Below are 20,741 nucleotides of genomic sequence, written 5' to 3'. Positions count from 1 at the left end.
CTTTACATTTCCCCTGTGCCCTGCTGTTGAATCTTTATTTTATTATAAGAAATATACTGGGAAGTTGTATATAAATCACATTTCTATAATTTAAACCACATATTAAATGTTTTGGAAGAGTTAAATATTCAAAGGAAACTTGATAATGTTATCCCTTTTAAAGTGAAGAATAGTTTTGTCACCCAGATAATCACTCTAAATGTAGCTGACATATCAAACCCACACCAGATGGGTCATGTTTCAAAGACAGACTAGCCAGGCCAGTATGTTCTGCAAGTGCAGTGTTAGTGGTGGCAGTAATAGAAGTCACACAATTAGACATCAGAGAAGACAGAGGTCAGAAATCCAGGCAGATGAAGAGGGATGAGAAAGAGCAAGTATCAGAAGTCAATATGTACACAGGCTTAAAACACAGGCAAAAATGTAAGTCAGGTCTAGACATCAGCCATCAGAGCAGCTTGGAGATTCTGAGACAGGTATGGTTGATCCAGAGACACTCCTGTCCCTTGCCCCACTTTATACATGCCACAGGAATAGCTAAGTGTGTGGGTCTGAGCTCTTATTATAAGTAGGTTAACGTGAAATGCATGATGAGGAGAGTCAAGAAGGGTCTTAAGGAACCAACCAAGTATTCATTCACTCAACCGACATAGAATTTCTTGAGCTCCAACTATATTTTATTTGGATTTTATACAACTCATAAGCTGCCATATTTTATCTGAATTTTATTTTTCTAACTTGTAAAAAATTAATTTATTTTTTCTTGTTACGGCTGCACCCGCGGCACATGGAAGTTCCCAGGCTAGGGGTTGAATCGGAGTTGCAGCTGTGGTCTATGCCACAGCCACAGCAATATCAGATCTGAGCCACATCTGTGATTTACACCACAGATTTCAGCAATGCCAGATCCTTAACTCCACTGAGTGAGGCCAGGGATTGAACCTGCATCCTCACGGACACTTTGTCAGATTCTTGACCCACTGAGCCACAATGGGAACTCCTATTTGAATTTTCTTGTATTGCATTTTTAGTGCAAGGATAAGGGAGAGTATTGGACAAAAACCTTACTGTTATGAAGGTAGTTACTCTTGAAAACAATGATTAAATTTTCTAAATATGTAAGGTTTCAAAAATGGTGCCCCTTTTGTGTGAAAGTTATAAAGAAGTAACTCCTTTTAAAAAAATGTACAAGTGCACAACACTGTAAACCAACTATAAGGGAAAAAAATAAAAACCATTATATTAAAAAAAAAGAAGTTACTCCTTCTGTAAACCAGCTATAAGGGAAAAAAAAAAGCCATTATATTAAAAAAAAACCCATTATATTAAACAAAAAGAAGTTACTCCTTTTCATTCATTAGCAAGCAAGGTCTTACTTTAAATTTCTTCTTTATTTCTTGTTCTTTCTTTTCTCTCTCTTTTTGTTCTTTTTTCTCCAGCTCTAATCTCTTCTTTTCCTCTTTTTCTCTTTTCTTCTCTTTTTCCTTGGATGTTTCTCTGAGGATAAACATTGTTAGGTTGTTTCAGCATCTGCAGGCATGGATGTGTTAGGGCTCACCCTCCAGAGAGTTCCTGCCCACCACAGAAGGCAGTGTCTGAAGTACAGGTGAAGGCACAAAGCCAAGGCTTGTCAAAATTCCTGGGTGTATGAGATGGTTCTTAAAAATGGCAGAAGGCCTATACATGAAGATACCTTCCAAAGGCTCTGCTACCCCTAAACTCATGCTAGCAAGTAGAAACCACTGTCCATAAACCCTGTTCTTTTTTTTTTTTTTTTTGGTTTTTAGGGCTGCACTTGCAGCATGTGGAAGTTCCCAGGCTAGGGGTCAAATCAGAGCTGCAGGATCCCTAACCCACTAAGCGAGGCCAGGGATTGAACACATGTCCTCATGGATACTAGTCAGCTTCGTTTCCACTGCACCACAACGGGAACTCCCAAAAAGGCCCTGCTCTTGAGGCCTGTTGGCATGAATAGCATGCATATCTCTCTCTCTTTCTCTCACATGTGCACACTCACTGGTAAAAGTGCACATACACATGTGTATGTGCAAACCTTAATTCCCAAACTTTTAGTCAGAATTAGTTGAATAAGAACTCGGTAGAGAAAATTAAGGTATCTGAATCAGCAAAAGATAAAATACGATGCTCACTTCTACTTTCCCTCATTTTCTGAGAAATTTAGTCTTGGGCCACCCAGAAACCCCTTTTGGAACTATTTTAAACATTTTTTCTGCTTTAGCAGGCCGACACTTTGGCATCTGGTGCTGTGTTGAACTGTCTCTCATGGAACAGTTGTGAGGCGAAGGGCTGCCTAGGTGAGGATTGTGTTACATGGACATGAATGCATTTGCCCAAGGACTTGCCAAGAGTGGGAAATACAGATTCCTGCCCCTGGATTCCCTGCCTGTGGGCTATCGAGTGGGGTGTAGACTCCCAACTCCTTTCACAACGGCATTTGAACAGGGTCCTCTGTAAAATCCTTAGACAAGAAAAGAATCTTTAGTCCCTTGTACTGAAATAAATGTTATCATTATAAGCCCTTTATTTTGAACAATAGAGCTTCTCTCCTCTAGTGTTGAATATCTATCTGCACCCCCTCTTACAAATCATTGCATTTATCTTAGAAGGAAAATATCATGGTAAAAAAATGTAATGCATACATGTCTTCATATGTTTCTCCTTCACTCTCTTGTTCCTGTCAAGAAAAACAATGATGATTAATTGTAATTATTTAATAAGAGAACATACACATATTTCATTGCTCAAATACTCAGTAAAACAAACATAAATTTAATTGCATGTAAATTTGGCACGTTTAAAACATATTTTTTTCCTTTTTAGAAGTAGACTGAGAAAATAAACACAAAAAGATTCCATTTTCTATCCAGCTATATAATCCAGATATATAGCCAGACTTGAGCTCATGTTCAGTGCTGCGAAATTACTATGAGTCAGTGTAATAATTGGTGTTTAATGTCTCAAGCATTTCAGATAAAATAAGATTATAAATGAAAAAAATACCATCATTACTCCAAAGAATTTTCATTGTTCTTTTACCAATAGAAAATGAATCACAGAGTTGCCATTGTGGCTCAGTAGTAATGAACCCTACTAGTATTCATAAGGGTGCAGGTTTGATCCATGGCCTTGCTCAGAGGGTTAAGGATCTGGCTTTGCTGTGCGCTGTGGTGTAGGTTGCAGATGTAGCTTGAATCTGGTGTTGCTGTGGCTGTGGTGTAGGCTGTGGGGTATAGCTCCGATTTGATTTCTAGCCTGGGAACTTCCATATGCTGTGGGTGTGGCCCTTCAAATACAAAAAAAGAAAAAAAGATAATGAATCACAGTAATGGTTAAATATTCTATTGACAGTAATATAAGAAGGAAAGAAAAACTGACCTCATCGAGATTTCCAGTACCTAAAGTGTTTAAAAAAAGAATACAATTTAATATATTCTAATTAAGATATGGTTTAACATGAATTATGAAATGCAATATAATATTCAAATCAGTTTATAATCTAACAGAACTTTTGCTTTACCCAAGGTATATAAGTACAAAATAGGACATGTGGTTTAGATCCCTATTATGGCTTTTTGAATCTTGGAATTTAATTACAAAATCATTTCATTGGCTTTCATAAAATAATGCAAAAACCAAAACATAATGAAGACACTCTTTATTTTCTTTATGAAAAGTACACATGTTTGGTTTTGTGGGCTTGTGTAGAACAAAGGTATGACCAGAAAATCACAACTAGCTCACAGTTTTGATTTATTTGCTCCCAAGGATTTACTTTCATGTATCAAACAAATCAAGTTAATAGGATTTTTCAAAAAGATATTTTACTGCTCAAGTGTTTAGTAACATCAACAAATTACCAAATATTAAGACATAATATAAAACAATAATAATAAACAGTGTAGTATTGATATTAAAACAAATAGACCAATGGAACACAGCAGAGAGCTCAGAAACAGATACCCAAATTACACACATGCAAACAGAAACACACATTATGCACACACAAATACACCATGTATACAAAGACATAAACACACTAATACAGCTAATACAGTAAAGGTGGCATTATAAATTAATGAGAAAAGAGTGGATTTCAGAATATAGTGATGAGAAAACTGACTTTACATAAAGAGACAACAAATCTGGATTTCTACAAACTCCTCAAAGGTCAACTGCCAAGAGACCAAAGACCTAAATATGTTTCGTAGAAGAAAATAGAAGATAATATTTTTCTCTCCAAATGAAATACCTAGGAATAAACCTGACCAAGGAGGTGAAAGACTTATTTGCTGAGCACTATAAAAAAATTTATCAAGGAAGGAGTTCCTGTTGTGGCGCAGTGGTTAACGAATCCAACTAGGAACCATGAGGTTGCAGGTTTGATCCCTGGCCTTGCTCAGAGGGTTAATGATCCGGCGTTGCTGTGAGCTGTGGTGTAGGTCGCAGACGCAGCTGAGATCCAGCGTTGCTGTGGCTCTGGTGTAAGCTGGCAGCTACAGCTCCGATTTGACCCCTAGCCTGGGAACCTCCATGTGCCATGGGAGCAGCCTAAGAAATGGCAAAAAAAAAAAAAAAAAAATTATCAAGGAAGTTAAAGAGGATTCAAAGAAATGGAAAGATAACCCATGCTCCTGGATTAGAAGAATTAATATTGTGAATGGCCATACTACCCAGAGCAATCTACAGATTTAATGTGATTCTTATCAAATTACCCATGACATTTTTCACAGAACTAGAACAAATATTCCCAAAATTTATATGGTCCCATAAAAGACCTAGAATTGCCAAAGCAATCTTGAGGGAGAAAAAAAAGGCAGGAGGCATAACTCTCCCAGATTTCAGACAATACTACAAAGCTACAGTAGTCAAAACAGTGTGGAAGTGGTACAAAAACAGACATATGGATCAATGGAAAAGAAGAGAGAGCCCAGAAATAAACCCAGACGCCCATGGTCAATTCGTCTTTAACAAAGGAGGCAAGAATATAAAATGGGAAAAAGACAGTCTCTTCAGCAAATGGTCCTGGGAAAATTACACAGCTGCATATAAATCAATGAAATTAAAACACACTCTCACACCATGCACAAAAATAAACTCAAAATGGCTTAAAGACTTAAACATAAGACATGACAATATCGGAGTTCCAGTTGTGGCACAGTGCAAATGAATCCAACTAGGGACCATGGTGTTTCAGGTTCAATCCCTGGCCTCACTCAGTGGGTTAAGGATCCAGCGCTGCCATGAACTGTGGTGTGTGTCGAAGATGTGGCTCGGATTTGGCATTGCTGTGGCTCTGGCGTTCCCTAGCCTGGGAACCTCCACATGCCTTGGGTGTGGCCCTAAAGAGACAAACAAAACAAAACAAAAAAGACATGACAATATGAAACTCCTAGAAGAGAACATAGGCAAAACATTCTCTGTCATAAGCCATACAAATGTGTTCTTAGGTTGGTCTCCCAAGGCAATAGAAATAAAAACAAAAATAAACAAATGGGACCCAATCAAGCTTACAAACTTTTGCACAGCATAGGAAACCATAAAAAAACCACCCCCAAACACAAGAGAATGGGAGAAAATAGTTGCAAACAATGCAACCAACAAAGGCTTAATCTCCAAAATATACAAACACCACATACAACTCAATGACAACAAAAACAACCCAATCAAAAAATAGGCAGAAGACCTAAATCAACATTTCTCCAAGGAAGACACATGAATGGCCAAAAGGCACATGAAAAGATGCTCAATATCACACTGGTCAGAGTGGCCATCATTAGCAAGTCTACAAGTAACGAATGCTGGAGAGGGTGTGGAGAAAAGAGAATCCTCCTACACTGTTGGAGGGAAAGTAAATTGGTACAACCACTATGGAAAATAATATCAAGGTTCCTCAGAAAACTAAAATAGAACTACCATATGATTCAGCATTTCCACTCCTGGGCATATATCTAGACAAAACTATAATTCAAAAAGATACATGCATCTCTAAGTTCATAGTAGCACTATTCACAATAGCCAAGACATGGAAACAATTTAAATGTTCATGGACAGATAAATGGATTAAAAAGATGTGGTACATAAATACAAGGGAATACTAAACAGCCATAAAAAAGAACGAAATAATGCCATTTGCAGCAGCATGGATGCAACTAGAGATTCTCATACTAAGTGAAGTAAGTCAGAGAAAAACAAGTAAGTGATATCACTTATATTTGGAAACTAAAATATGGCACAAATGAACCTATCTACAAAACAGAAACAGACTCACGGACATAGAGAACAGACTTGTGGTTGCCAAGGGGGAGGAAGGAAGAAGTGGGATAAACTGGGAGTTTGGGGTTAGTAGATGTAAACTATTACATTTAGAATGAATAAACAACAAGGTCCTACTATATAGCACAGGGAACTATATCCAATCTCCTGGGATAGCCCATAATGGAAAACAATATTTTAAAAGAATGTGTATATATAAAATATATGACGGAGTCACCTGTTGTACAGCAGAAATTGGGACAACATTGTAAATCAACTGTATTTTAATAACATCTTTTTTTCTTTCCTATGTATAGGTCTTCAGATAAAATTTACAAAGCAAAAAAATTAATGAATTTGATTATATCAAGATATATTTATATTCAGTAAAGGACAGTATGGACTAAGCTAATAGACAACAGACAGAATGAGAAAAAATATTTGCAAAGTCTGCCTCTGACATGGGGTCAATAGCTGGAATACCAAGGAACTCCTGCAAGTCAACCAGGAAAGGATACCAACTCCAAGAAGAAAATGGTCCAAGGATAGGAACTGGCAACTTACAGAAGAGGAAACCTCAAAGGCTAACAAACATATCAAGTACTCAAACTCAACAGTAAGCAGAGATATGAAAAGGAAACGAGACATCATCTTATACGTATCAGACTGGCAACAACTGGAAAGCTGCCCAATGCCAGGCACTAGTGAAAGGCAGGCGTCTTGGAATCTTCATGCCCTGTGATGGGAATATACAGCAGCTCTTCTAGAGAGCACTCTCATCCTACTCAGTCAAAACAAACATTCCAGACTTTCCAAGCAGCCATTCTGCAGCTGGATATACATCTTAAAGGCAGCCTCTTAGAGGACCATGGGTGGGGATGTGGAGAGGAAGTGCTTTGCACTATTATTCACGGTATTCAAGTTGGAAGTAAAATGTAAATGCATGGGATGCATACCATAGAGTGCTGTGCAGTAGTTAACAGCAACAAATTAAATACACAGACACATAACACGGATGAGGCCTCCCCAAAACACATTATGCTGAGTGCCAGAGTGAGCTATAATATATTTATGTACGTTGAAATATATACACATACAACAGTATGAAAGAACACATACAAAAGACACATATACACGAAATACGTTAGACTATTTGTCTCTGGTAAGGGGAAGGAAGGAAAGGGAGTAGGTTATGGAGGTAAGAGGTAATAAATAGATAAGTAAAACAGAGAGGGGTCTTACATGAACCAATGATGATAATGACTCATTAATCACCCTATGAGAATAATTGACTCAAACTTCTGTATCTGAGGTAACAAGTCAATAAATAAAACATCTTTTTGACCCTTACCATCGGAGTGCATGACACTATTATGGCTTTCTTCATTTACAGGGCTTCTGAAAATAAGAGAGAAGAGAAAGTGAACATGGAACAAGTAGATAGCCCCCTTACAATGACAAAGAAAAAAGAATAAAAGAATCCTTTAAATAACTCTTTTCTGTTTCATATCTGCTCTGATTTAAAACTTGAATGTCAGGTGTTTTCTTGTGGCACAGTGGGTTAAGGATCTGGCATTGTCACTTCAGTGGCTTGGGTCGCTGCTCTGGCTCAGGTTCAATCCCTGGCCCAGGAACTTCCATATACAATAGGCAAGGCCAAAAAACCAAACCAAACCAAACCAAACCAAACCAAACCAAACCAAACCAAACCAAACTTTCAGAAGTCCGTAGAATTGACTTTGGGGTTATATTGTTACTGCTTCTGCTACAAAAAATGGAGAATTTGGGGAGCTCAAGTTCAGCCCTGTCCATTCAGAGTGAGCTCCTACAATTAATCTGTTGTTTCATGGCAGTAATGTTTTCTGTTAAAATGACTGTATATCAATAAGTCAATTCTGGGATTCTGAGGGCATATGATTGGCTTTATGTGAGGGACACCAAAGAGCATTAGTTCCAATCCTTGACCCCTTTCCCCTTGCAGATGGTCTCCATCTGGCATCTCTTCCATCATTTGTGGCTCAGACCCCAAGGCACCTCATCCAAACTGCTTCACTCCATCTGCTCTTAACAGTTATCAATACCTGAGCCCCACGAATCCCTCCTGATTTATGGAACATCTCTATTTGCTGTTTCTAATCTTGTGTAGATTTGCATAGCTACGGAAAATTATTTTACTGCTTCTGAATATTACACATCATTGGCATTCAATCTCAGCCACACCCCCAACATTATTCTATAATCTCATACACTTTTTTTTTTTTGGTCTTTTTAGGGCCACAGCCACTGCATATGGAACTTCCCAGGCTAGGGGTTCAGTTGGAGCTGCAGCCACTGGCCTACACCACAGCCATAGCAACACCAGATCCCAGCCAGGTCTGTGACCTACATCACAGCCCACGGCAATTCCAAAGCAAGGCCAAGGGTCAAACCCAAGTCCTCATGGATACTAGTTGGGTTCATTACCACTGAGCCACGATGGGAACTCTCTCACTACACCTTTTTTTTCTAGTCAATACTTTCTTGCATCATCCTTCTTAATGGGTCTTCAAAACCTTCACTACTTCCCTCAAACTTCCTATTCCTCTCTGCTCCTCAGATGACCTTGTTTCTTATTTCACTGATAAACTAGCAGTTATTGGGGGCGAACTCTCTTAAAAAGCTTAACCTCCAAGCTCATCTGCAGTTAGACCCATCCTTACCTCACCCTACCAAGGTTCTTTCCATCTGTGTTCTGAATCCTATCTGAATGATCAGTTGTTTTACTCCTTGTATTCCCTTTCTTCTGTGTCATCATATTATTTATATTATTGTTCTTCTTCTTCTTCTTCTACTCCCCATCCCTAAACATCTCACTCTAGTCTTCTCCCTCAGCTTGAGTTACTTTCCGTTCATAAACGACAAACACTCCTCTTTACCTTTCTAAATCCTCCACATGGACAACAAGACAATTCTCCTCTGCCCAGCCCAAGCAGAAAAAGCTGTCCATACTCACCAACTTTAACTCCTCTCCTCCCACTCATTTCTTCACTGACTACAGTCTGGCTTCTGTTGCCAATCTTTCACTGAAACTACTCTTTTAAAATTAAAAAAAAATTTTTTTTGGCTTTGCCTGTAATATGTGGAGGTTCCTAGGCCAGGGATCATACCCGCAACACAGCAGTGACCTGCATCCCAGCAGTGACAATGCAGGATCCTTAATCCATTGAGCCACTAGAGAATGCCACCACTGAAACTACTCTTGAAAGAATTAAGTTCTCTTGTGGCACAGCAGGTTAAGGATCTGGTGTTGTCCCTGCAGCATCTTGGGTCGCTGCTGTGGTGCGTGTTTGATCCCTGGCCCAGGAACATCCACAGGCCATGAGCACAGCCCAAAAAAGAAGAAGAAGAAGAAGAAGAAAAAAGATTTAGGTGTTCCCGTCGTGGCGCAGTGGTTGGCAAATCCGACTGGGAACCATGAGGTTTCGGGTTCGATCCCTGGCCTTGCTCAGTGGGTTGAAGATCGGGCGTTGCCGTGAGCTGTGGTGTGGGTCGTAGACACAGCTCGGATCCCGAGTTGCTGTGGCTGTGGTGTCGGCTGGCGGCTGCAGCTCCGATTGGACCCCTAGCCTGGGAACCTCCGTGTGCCGCAGAAGTGGCCCAAGAAATGGCAAAAAGACAAAAAAAAAAAAAAAGATTTAATTACCAAGTCCACTAAAACTTTGCCTGCATCTTGCTTGATTGCTTTGTGGTCCTTAACAGTTACTGGCCATTTTGGTTTCCTTCAGCTGCCTTTGTTTCCGTAAGAAATCTCTCCTGGCTCACTTCTGGTTTCTCTGGTTACTATCCCACAATTTCCTTTGTGGGTTCATTTCTCTGACTTCCCCTCTAAGTGATGGTGTGCCTTTGTATTGGGTTCCTCATTTTTTTTTTTTTTTTTAGCTCTACGTTTGCCCCTAAGTGGTCTCAGAGACCCCCACAACTTCACATATTATCTTACTGTTGGTGACTTCAACATTGAAAATCTCTGGTCCAGACTTCACTTCTGAGTTTTAGACTCAACTGTCTGTCTGTCTGTCTGTCTGTCTATATGCCTGTCTATCTGTCTGTCTGTCTATCTATCTATCTATCTATCTATCTATCTATCTATCTATCTATCTATCTATCTTACTCTATCCATCCATCTTTATTTCTATGTCCCACTGATTACCTTGGTAAAATCATACCAAAATTCACTTAGCCACCTAAGCCTCATGTCATCCTTTATTTTTTATTTATTTATTTTTTATTTTTAATTTTTTATTTTATTTTTTTTTGTCTTTTTGCTATTTCTTGGGCCGCTCCCGCGGCATATGGAGGTTCCCAGGCTAGGGGTCTAATCGGAGCTGTAGCCACAGGCCTATGCCAGAGCCACAGCAATGCGGGATCCGAGCCGCGTCTGCAACCTACACCACAGCTCATGGCAACGCCGGATCGTTAACCCACTGAGCAAGGGCAGAGACCGAACCCGCAACCTCATGGTTCCTAGTCGGATTCGTTAAGCACTGCGCCACGACGGGAACTCCTCATGTCATCCTTTAAATCTCACGTTTTTGCAGTCCCACATCAAATTTATCAAGTTCTGTCAGTTCTGCATGTTTAATGTCTGCTAGAATGCCCTTCTCCCTTCTATCACTCTCCTTCATCCTGCTAGACACAAGAACAGGATTCTCATCACTAGTGTGGACTGATGCAGAGGTCTCTGGACAGTCTTCTAGTGATGAGAATTGCTCTTCATCTTTTTACCCTTACAGTCCCTTCTTTACACTGCTGCCAAAGTGATCTTTTTAACACAAAATTAACACCATTTGAAGAATATGCGTAGGCAGTGCCTTGTTATCACGAAGACCATAAAAAAGTGCCTAGTGGGTACTCTTGAGGCACAGGAAGAATTGCCATGGACATACATGTCACAGTTTCCACCTAGATTCTAGGCATATGTGTTCATAAACTGTTATCTAATAAATTTGCTTTAAAAAATAAACATTTAAAATTTAACCCATATATGCCTAGCTTCCTATTTAGATAAGTATAAAGGTCCAGTCCAGTGAGATTGATCATGACAAGACCTTTGTTCCTCTTAGTGAGTCCTTTTAGATCTTGGAAGATTCAGAATGAAATATAGAAATGATGAAGTAATTCAAACCCATGGTACAAAGATCTGTGAAATAAGTTTTCTAATCATTGTGTCAATATATGTACGTTCAATATTTTAAGTATTTGTAATATGTAAGAGATTTGTTACAGCAGATATTCAGTAAAACATTCTGTGTCACATCACTTAAAAATTTGTGAGTTAGATTTGATTATATTAGTTGAAAAGTAAGGATTCTAAGTTTGCTTTTTTTTGTTTGTTTGTTTTGGTTTTGTTTTCCGGGTTTTTTTTTTTTTTTTTTTGCTTTTTAGGGTCACATCTGCGGCACATGGAGGTTCCCAGGCTAGGGGTCCAATCAGAGCTACAGCTGCTGGCCTACGCCAGAGCCACAGCCACACCAGATCCGAGCTGCGTCTGTGACCTACATCACAGCTCACGGCAATGCCAGATCCTTAACCCACTGAGCAATGCCAGGGATCGAACCAGAAACCTCATGGATTCTAGTTGGGTTTGTTAACCACTGAGCCCCCGAGGGAACTCCAGGACTCTGAGTGTTGAGTGTCCATGTGGCTGCTGATATCACAAAACAGAGTCAGCCAAAATTATAAGCTCCTAATAAAACCATACACCATCATCTAGGAAGGTGTCTTAACTAACTAAAGAAAGAATACATGTAGAAAGTAGAACTAAATTTGATCAAGCCCCCCTCTGTATCCAACTTCTAATTTATAGGAAATACAGAGGAAAGGGGAACATATAAGCTATAGTACCAGGAAGCAATCAGCACAATCTAGACTGTGGGCAACTCTAAGGGCCACACACAACTTGATTTGTTCGACAAACAAATTGCAGTAAGTAAAAAGTACAAGAGGGTGAACCTATAGCTTGAAAGAGGATTACAAAACATATAAACCATGGACTTTGCTTGAATTTTTATTCAAACAACCAAAAAAAAAAAAACCCACACACAATTTAAGAGACAATTGGCAATTTGAACAATCACTTGATGTTTTATATTAATACATAGAGTATTTTCAGGGGTACCTACTGAAATATTTATGGATGTAATTATATGATGTTTGGTATTAGTTTCAAAATAATATGAGAAGAGAGAAGTGGGTGGGGTATAGATGAAACAAGATTGGTAATGAATTTATAAATGTTGAAGCTGGGAAAGGGGACATGGCAGCTCATTATACTATTCTCCCTGCCTTTCATATGCTAAAAAATTTTCAGAACTAACTATGCTTCTTACAAGGTATAAGAGAAGTTCCTTGGTGGCCTCGCCATTAAGGATTTGGTGTTATCACTGTTGTGGTTTGGGGTTCAATCCCTGGCCCGAGAACTTCCACATGCTATGGGCATAGCCAAAAAAAGAGAATAGTATAAGAAAAATCTAACTGTAAATGTGATTGGAATATTTAAGAGAACTGGATGTGGTTTAATAGATTTACAAAAGTCATTTAAGTACTTGGGAGCATTTGGCTGAGTGGGGTTATTAAATTCATTTAGTCAGGTACTGAAAACATTTAAAAATAAAATTCAATATCTAAGTTTATACATGCAATGTAAAACATGTAAGGGAGTTTAGTTAACCAAACTTATTATAAACATAGCCATTCGATTTGAAAGAATTTAGCCTGAGTTGTCCAATCATTAAAGATCCCCCTGAAAATAATTATTCCTATTTAAATAAAAATTCCTAGATGTATAAATAGCACAGAAAGTTATATTGTGTGAATTTAAGTACTTCAAATACATTAGACCTCTGCATTATTAACTTTAATGAGCTGCATATTCTTCGGCCATACACCTTGAAGGCGCCTGATCTCATGTGAATATCCATTAAAAGCACAGGATGTAAATATCTTAGATATCACTGACATTCTACAGAATAAAATTTATAGCCCTTTTCATGATATACAGGTTCTTAAGATGAATTCCTGCTCTTTTACAGTTTTAGTTTTCATATTTCCTCTCCTTACATCTTCTTTTCACATATTAATACTGAACTCACTTAACTCTCTGAACACTGGTTTCTTGTTCTCCATTCTGAGCTCATGTTGTTTGCCTTCTCTGGAATAATTCTCCCTTCTCATGATCCCTGGCTTGAGGCTCTCTTTAATCTCTAAACCTCTTCTTAAACACTCCCTCCACTGTGAAGTTATTCTCAGCTCTCCTAAGCTCATGCAGTAGCTGCTTCCATATGTCATACATTGAGCCACCACAGTGATTATTCTGGATTACTCTAATTATAAAGCAATTACTTACAAGTCTTTCTTCTTACTAAGAGACCATAAGCCCTTTGACGAAAGAGATTATTGCTTTGTTAATTTAATATTATGATGTCATCTTTAGGAAGCTATTAGAATATTCCTGTCATATGTAGCACTTTGATTCTTTTTGGCTAAATTAATGATATCCTAGTAAAACTAAGAAACTAACATTTATTACTAAAGTGAATTGTTTGCTATCATTTTTGAAGAAGAATATTAAGTTAAAATGACTACTGGGGAGCTCCCCTTGTGGCGAAGCGGAAATGAATCTGACTAGTTTCCATAAGAATGTGGGTTCTGGAGTTCCCATCACGGCACAGCGGAAACAAATCTGACTAGGAACCATGAGGTTGTGGGTTCAATCCCTGGCCTCGATCTGCAGGTCAAGGATCCGGCATCCCGTGAGCTGTGGTGTAAGTTGCAGACACGGCTCATATCCTGTGTTGCTGTGGCTCTGGCGTAGGCCGGCAGCAACAGCTCCAATTTGACCCCTAGCCTAGGAACCTCCACATGCCGTGGGCGCTGCCTTAAAAAGACAAAGGACAAAAAAAAAAGAAAAAAAAAGAATTCGGGTTTCATCTCTGGCCTTGCTCAGTGGGTTAAGGATCTGGTGTTGCCATGAGCTGTGGTGTAGGTGGCAGACGTGGCTCGGATGCTGCACTGCTGTGGCTGTGGTGTAGGCTGGCAGCTGCAACTCTGATTTGACTCCTAGCTTGAGAACTTCCATATGCTGTGGGTGTGGCCCTAAAAAGCAAAAAATATATATATGTACTACTGGGGTTGCAGTTTACTTCCTGAAACACTTGGATGAATAACAAATATTTGCAAAATGAAGGGTGTCTGCACAGCACATTTAAACCTATGTGCCTGCACTTGAATGCAAATCATTTATACTTGGGGATAATGTTTGCATGCACATGCATATTCATGGACCCAACATTATAGCATACAAATTTTATTTAATTTTATATAGGTCTGAATTCACCTGTGAATTCATAGGTTTAATATGTAGAAGTGAAAATCATCACTAAATAGGAAATAGGGTTAAGAATAGGAATAGCAGTGAAGGATAAAAGATGAAGGGGAGAGACAGGTGAGTGTCATGGACAGACCGAGATCAAACTGTCACCAATTGCTCAAAGAAAGTGTTCCAGGCATTGAGAAAAGCTCCACAGAGTTAAAGAGACCAATAACAAAATTAGTTACATCCCAAGTCCTAGAAAACAAAGCAGAGGGAGCAGTCTAAGAAGAAAAGGAAGCTTTTCTTCCTCAGCTGTTACAATACGACATCTATTTGAGAAGGCCTTTCACCACAGTTCTTTGCTTTTATGCATGCAGAATTAAATTGGAAAGGCAAAATCAATGTAATGTTCTGCTGTCATGTTTTGAAAGCTATTAGAGCTCTATTTCCTGACATTTGAAGATGTGAAGCTGTTGACCTTTAAACTTTATTGGCTATTCATGACCTTTATTCATGCCTTCAGCCTCTCATTGTCAGTTTTTTTAAAGAATCGGGAGGAAATCAAGTGACACAGAAAACTTTGTGCCATACCTGCCCTCACTGAGAACGAAATCCTGTGAACTTTTCTCTGGAACATGTCTTCTGGTATTTAACGCATGAGGAATTACAAAACTATGAATTGTTTAAGCCAATGCTCTCCCAGTGACTTAGGTAAGACTGTCTGGTCATGGATGACTGATATGGCACGGCTTCAATTCCAGAACATGTTAAGCATTCCTAATTGATAAAAAGGTTATGGTGGTAAATTCTTACTTTTCCTCCAAATTTAGAGCCAGAAAAAAAAAAAAAAAATCTTACACTGACTAAGAATGACCTCAGGGTAAGAACTGTTCAACATTTCCTTTTCCAACCTTAGTCATTTCCATTATTTATTACTTCACTTTTCCTGTCTCATTACTATTAATAACCATATAATTTGCTTCGTATACCAAAGTATTCATCCTCTGGTTCTGTTTTCACATGAAGAATTATACTGTTAAATTTTTAATTAATTTCTGAAAATGGTACCCAGAGATGTGTTACCCTAAAGATGTTGATTTGAACAGTGAAAATGATAAACAAGCTCTTTTGACCCATTTCAGTTCCTCTTCAGCTGTGTAAAAGAGCAGAAAGTAGAGCTAGCCGATATCTGACCACTAGGTGGAGAAACAATACAATTTAAAATACACTCTAACTGGCCTCAACTACTTTCCTTTTGAAGATGTTTATTATTTTTAATTCTCACCTGCCTCCAATCCTTTACACTCTCGGGGCATCCTGACCCAAAGGAGAAAATTACAAGTGACTTCTGGGAAGTAAGCAGATGATAAAAGGTCAACCTATCTCCTGAAATTCTTGCTTTGATCCCAATTAGAGATTTGTTTTCTTGCCTTAAGTAATCCAGACTCCACAGCCTGGGGAGAACTGTGAACCTTATCACTTATGCCTTTGGGAAGCCAGTCCCTGAGCTTCAGTTCTAAGTTGTTGTAGTCCTCGGTCCCAGGAATTCTCTCTCCACCATTATGATTTCCACAAGTGTAGAAACATACTGTTATTTCTGCCATCTTTTTTTTTTTTTGGCTGGGCTGTGGCACATGGAGTATCCATTGTTTTGTGACCTATGCAGCTGTGGGAACTGCTGTGCTGGGCAGGGGACTGAACCTGCATCCCACACTGCAGAGACATCGCCAATCCCCTTGCACCACATTGGGAACTCCTATCTCTTTTCCTTTATTTTTTTTTAGGGCCGTGTCTGCAGCATATGGAAGTTCCCAGGCTAGAGGTGTAATTGGGGCTGTGGCTGCCAGCCTACACCACAGAGGGCAATGTGGGATCCGAGCTACATCTGCGACCTACACCACAGCTCACAGCAACGCCGAATCCTTACTTAGCTGACAACAGATCACTGCCTCCCCCTTGGAAGTTCTAGCTTTACTTGGCTCCAAGGACACCACACTCAGGTCTTTCCTACGTCCTTGGTTGCTCCTTTTTATCCTCCTTTGCAGAATTTCCTTCTCCCAGGCCTGGTGGATTTTGAGCGTCCTGGGGTTCAGTTCTTCCTCTACTTATACTCACTTCCTTGGTGATCTTCAGTTTCATGACTTTAAGTGTGGGATATATGACCATACTCTCAAATATGTATTTTTTATTTTTGCTTTTTAGGTCCACACCTGCGGCATATGGAAGCTCCCAGGTTAGGAATTGAGTCAGAGTTACAGCTGCCAGCCTACGCCACAGCCATAGCAACTCGGGACCCAAGCCGTGTCTGTGACCTGCAATGCAGCCACAGCAAAGCTGGATCCTTAACCCACTGAGCGAGACCAGGGATCGAATATGCATCCTCATGGATACAAGTTGGATTTATTTCTCTTGGACCACAACGGGAACTCCTCGAATATGTATTTATAACCCAGAACTCTCCCCCAAACTCTTCACCTCTTATGCCCAAATGCCTCCTCAACATCTCCCCTTGGGTGTTTAAGAGACACCACAGGCTTAACCAGGCCAGGCCCTCCTGATCTTTCTCATGACCTAACCTGCTCATGTTCAGCAAAGCCTGATTTAGAGATGGAAACATCACCTTTGGAGTTACTCAGGCTCAAAACCTTGGAGCCTCTTTACCTTTCATACCCTAAATCCAAATTCTGCTGTCTCTACCTTCAAAATATATCCACCGGTGAAAGGTGGACACCTTTCACCGCGTCCACTGCACCATCCTGCTGAGGGCCACCTCCATAGCTCACCTGCATACCTGCAATATCTGCCTAACTGGTTTCCCTTCTTCGACACTGCCTCCTGGCGCTCTCAGACAGCTAGGAAGGCGATATTTGTAAAGCCTAAGTTGGAAGACATCACTTCTCTGCTCAGGTTCTTCCCGTGTCTCCCCATTTCATTTAGAACAGGAGCCTCAATCTCCATCATGACCTGCAGGGCCCCGAGTAAGCTGGGTCTTTCTCAACTACTCCTTCCCTTGTTCATCTACCCCTGCCCAGCCACCTCCTTCTGAGTCCTTGAATACTCTAGGCTTTGTTCTGTCTGTCCTCTCTGCCTGGCATGGTCTTCCTCCAGGAGTCTGCGTGCCTAACTCCTTTGCTTCCTTGAGTCTTCGTTCAAGAAGAACTTCCCCTCACACTCCACCACCTAACATTTCCCTTTACATTTCCCTTTACCTAACATTTCCCTTTACATTTCCCTTCACCTAACATTTCCCTCACATTTCCCTTTACAGTTGCAACATGCTGTTCCCAACCCCACCCTCACACTCTACCACCTAACCCTGGCCCTATTTTCTCCTATGGCACTTGATATTTCCCAACATATGCTATCTTTCACCTGTTTATTATTTTTATCTCTTATGTCTCTTGCCCTAGGTTATAGGTGGGCAGGGACCTTTATCTATCTATCTATCTATCTATCTATCTATCTTGGCTACGTCTTTGGCATGCAGAAATTCCTAGGCCAGGGATCAAACCCCTGACACAGCAGTTACACAAGTCACTGTACTGACAATGCCAGATACTCAACCAACCCAGCCATATGGGAACTCCAGGGATCTTTATTTTGTTCACTGATATTTCCTGAATTTCTATTACAAAGGCACAAAGTGGTGGCTCAAAAAATAATTATTGAATTATAGAAAAAAATCAATTAGATCTTGACCTGAGAGTGACCTTAGATTAGAGAGGGGATGAATGACATTTGCAGACCATAGAGGGAGCACCTGGGAAACACCCAGGTGTGTGTTTGGAAGTGTGGTGGAAAAGCACAGAAGTACCCATCTCTCACAATTTTACTTAAAGATGGTTCCAGGGGAGTTCCTGTTGTGGCTCAGTGGTTAATGAATCTAACTAGAAACCATGAAGTTGCAGGTTCGATCCCTGGCCTTGTTCAGTGGGTTAAGGATCCGGTGTTGCAGTGAGCTGTGGTGTAGGTTGCAGACACGGCTCGGATCTGGCATTGCTGTGGCTGTGGCACAGGCCAGTAGCTATATCTCTGATTAGACCCTTAGCCTGGGAACCTCCATATGCCACAGGTATAGCCCTAGAAAAGATGAAAAGACAAAAAGACAAAAAAAAAAGATGGTTTCAGGACTTCCCGTTGTGGCTCAGTGGTAGTGAACCCGACTAGTATCCATGAGGACATGGGTTTGATCCCTGGCCTTGCTCAGTGGGTTAAGGATCCAGTGTTGCTGTGAGCTGTGGTGTTGGTTGCTGATGTGGCTTGGATCCTGAGTTGCTGTGGCTATGATATAGGCTGGCAGTTGCAGCTCCAATTTGACCCCTAGTCTGGGAACTTCCATATGTTGCAGAGGCGGCCCTAAAAAAAAAAAAAAAAAAAAAAAAGTTGATTCCATACATTTCCCTCCCACATGAAATATAGATTTGTGAGCCTGAAAATCAAGACCCATTATACTTTCATTTCCTCTTTGTGTCTTATCTAGCTTCCTCTAGTGGGGGAAAGTTTGCAACCCAGATATTTCTTCATTTTGGATTTTTCTTGAGCCTCTGATGGGAGCCTGAAAGTCTTTCACCATATACCGCATTCTTACTTTTGAAAAAAAGTTATCTTATAGATGTCCTTTAGCTTTCATTTTCTCTATTCTCTCCACCTGACAGCTTTCAGCTATGCCAATTCTAGCTTGTCTAGGCAATGTAACATCTAAGTTTCTTGTTTCTCTTCATCTTTTTCCTGAGCATATGTGTTTTGAGGCTCTTGCCTCAAACTTTTTAATTTTAGGAGTCCTTCATAAGATGGAATTAGGAATGAGATAAAATTACATTGGTGGGTTTTGCTAATTTCTGATGAAAACAATATTGTGAAAAAAAATTTGAGCATGGGTGGTGGGCAGGCTCTTTTCAATGTTGTAAGAATTTCTTACAAAGGTGGGAAATTGAGCAGCATCTGTATGATGGTATAGGCCAGGCTATAGGTCTCTTTCTGAAATCCTTTCTTCCTCCTTCAACTTTTTATTCCCCACCTTATCACAGTGGATTCTGCCTAGGGGGTAAGTTTACAGAAAGGAGTTAACATAGCAGGACTTAAGCTGTCTTTTTTTTTTTTTTTAGGGCTGCACCATCAGCATAGGGAAGGTCCCACGCTAGGGGTTGAATCAGAGCTACAACCGCCAGCCTATGCTACAGCCATAGCCACAGCAACTGAGGATCTGAGCCTCGTCTGCTATCTGCACCAAAGCTCACGGCAACCCTGAATCCCTGACCCACTCAACAAGGCCAGGGATCGAACTCACATCCTCATTGATACTAGTCGGATTTGTTTCTGATGCATCACAATGGGAACTCCGTGAAGCTGCTATCTTTGAAAAGAATCTTTGACCAAGATTGGCTGTTGCCTTGTATCTGGGAACTCAGCTCCAAAAGCTTTCCCTGCACTGATAGGAAAAATTGCCTAAATGATAAGAGTGCTTTGCTGAGCCTAGGCTGTATAAATAACGTGACTTAGGGTGAACACCTGCTTTCCTTCTAGAAGTTCTGTTATTTTGATAGTTGCTAGGCAGGAGGTGCCTCCGTGCCGGCTCTCAGTAAAAAGCTCCCTCTCATAGGTTACTTTGGGAAGCAATACACTACATGTATTGCATTTTTGTAGCTGGAGAAGGAGAGGTCTTACTTTTGTCCACTCCTAGGTTTAGAAGCAGACTGTGACTGGGATAAACCTCAGCTGCTGTGAGTACTACCATATGCTGAGTCCTGTGTGGCCTTTTAGTGGATCATCAAACCCATGGATGGTCTTGGCAACTCCCCAAACAGTAAGAGTAGTGTTAAGCACGCCTCTCTATGACTTCTTCAATCAAACAGTTACCAGTCTTTAGGTCTTATAAATTAACAGGAATTCATGTTCAAAATTATTGAAGTTTCTCATTGGAATTATATAGGATCTAGAAGCCTAACTAAAGCCAATAGCTGGGAGAGAGTCGCATAATAAAATTCAAAAGCACTAAGATCAAAATCTAATGGGTTAAATTCATCAAAGTAGGGAAAAAATTAGGAAAAAGACACACGATTTATAGGTGAAGGGAAAATAGTTTACACAGAAATCAGGTGTATATAAGAACATGTATTAGTTA

General features: G+C 40.1%; 1 protein-coding gene across 4 annotated transcripts in view; it reads right to left on the bottom strand.

Moving 5' to 3' along the window:
• FYB1 (FYN binding protein 1) overlaps positions 1 to 20,741 on the bottom strand; it is a 177,967-nt gene that overhangs the window by 32,658 nt on the left and 124,568 nt on the right. For all 4 annotated transcript variants that reach the window (XM_047766660.1, XM_047766676.1, XM_047766651.1 and 1 more), the window contains exons 4-7: positions 7,625 to 7,671; positions 3,397 to 3,416; positions 2,661 to 2,695; positions 1,377 to 1,497 (exon numbers count right to left, since the gene is read on the bottom strand). In XM_047766660.1, the coding sequence (XP_047622616.1) occupies positions 1,377 to 1,497; positions 2,661 to 2,695; positions 3,397 to 3,416; positions 7,625 to 7,671 (223 nt within the window). The remainder of the gene's footprint in view (positions 1 to 1,376; positions 1,498 to 2,660; positions 2,696 to 3,396; positions 3,417 to 7,624; positions 7,672 to 20,741) is intronic.

This window comes from Phacochoerus africanus, chromosome 1 (assembly GCF_016906955.1).
Source record: "Phacochoerus africanus isolate WHEZ1 chromosome 1, ROS_Pafr_v1, whole genome shotgun sequence".
In the NCBI taxonomy this organism is placed as follows: Eukaryota; Metazoa; Chordata; class Mammalia; order Artiodactyla; family Suidae; genus Phacochoerus; species Phacochoerus africanus.
The sequence above is the reverse complement of the archived record's forward strand: the minus strand, read 5'-3'. Positions and strand labels throughout refer to the sequence as shown.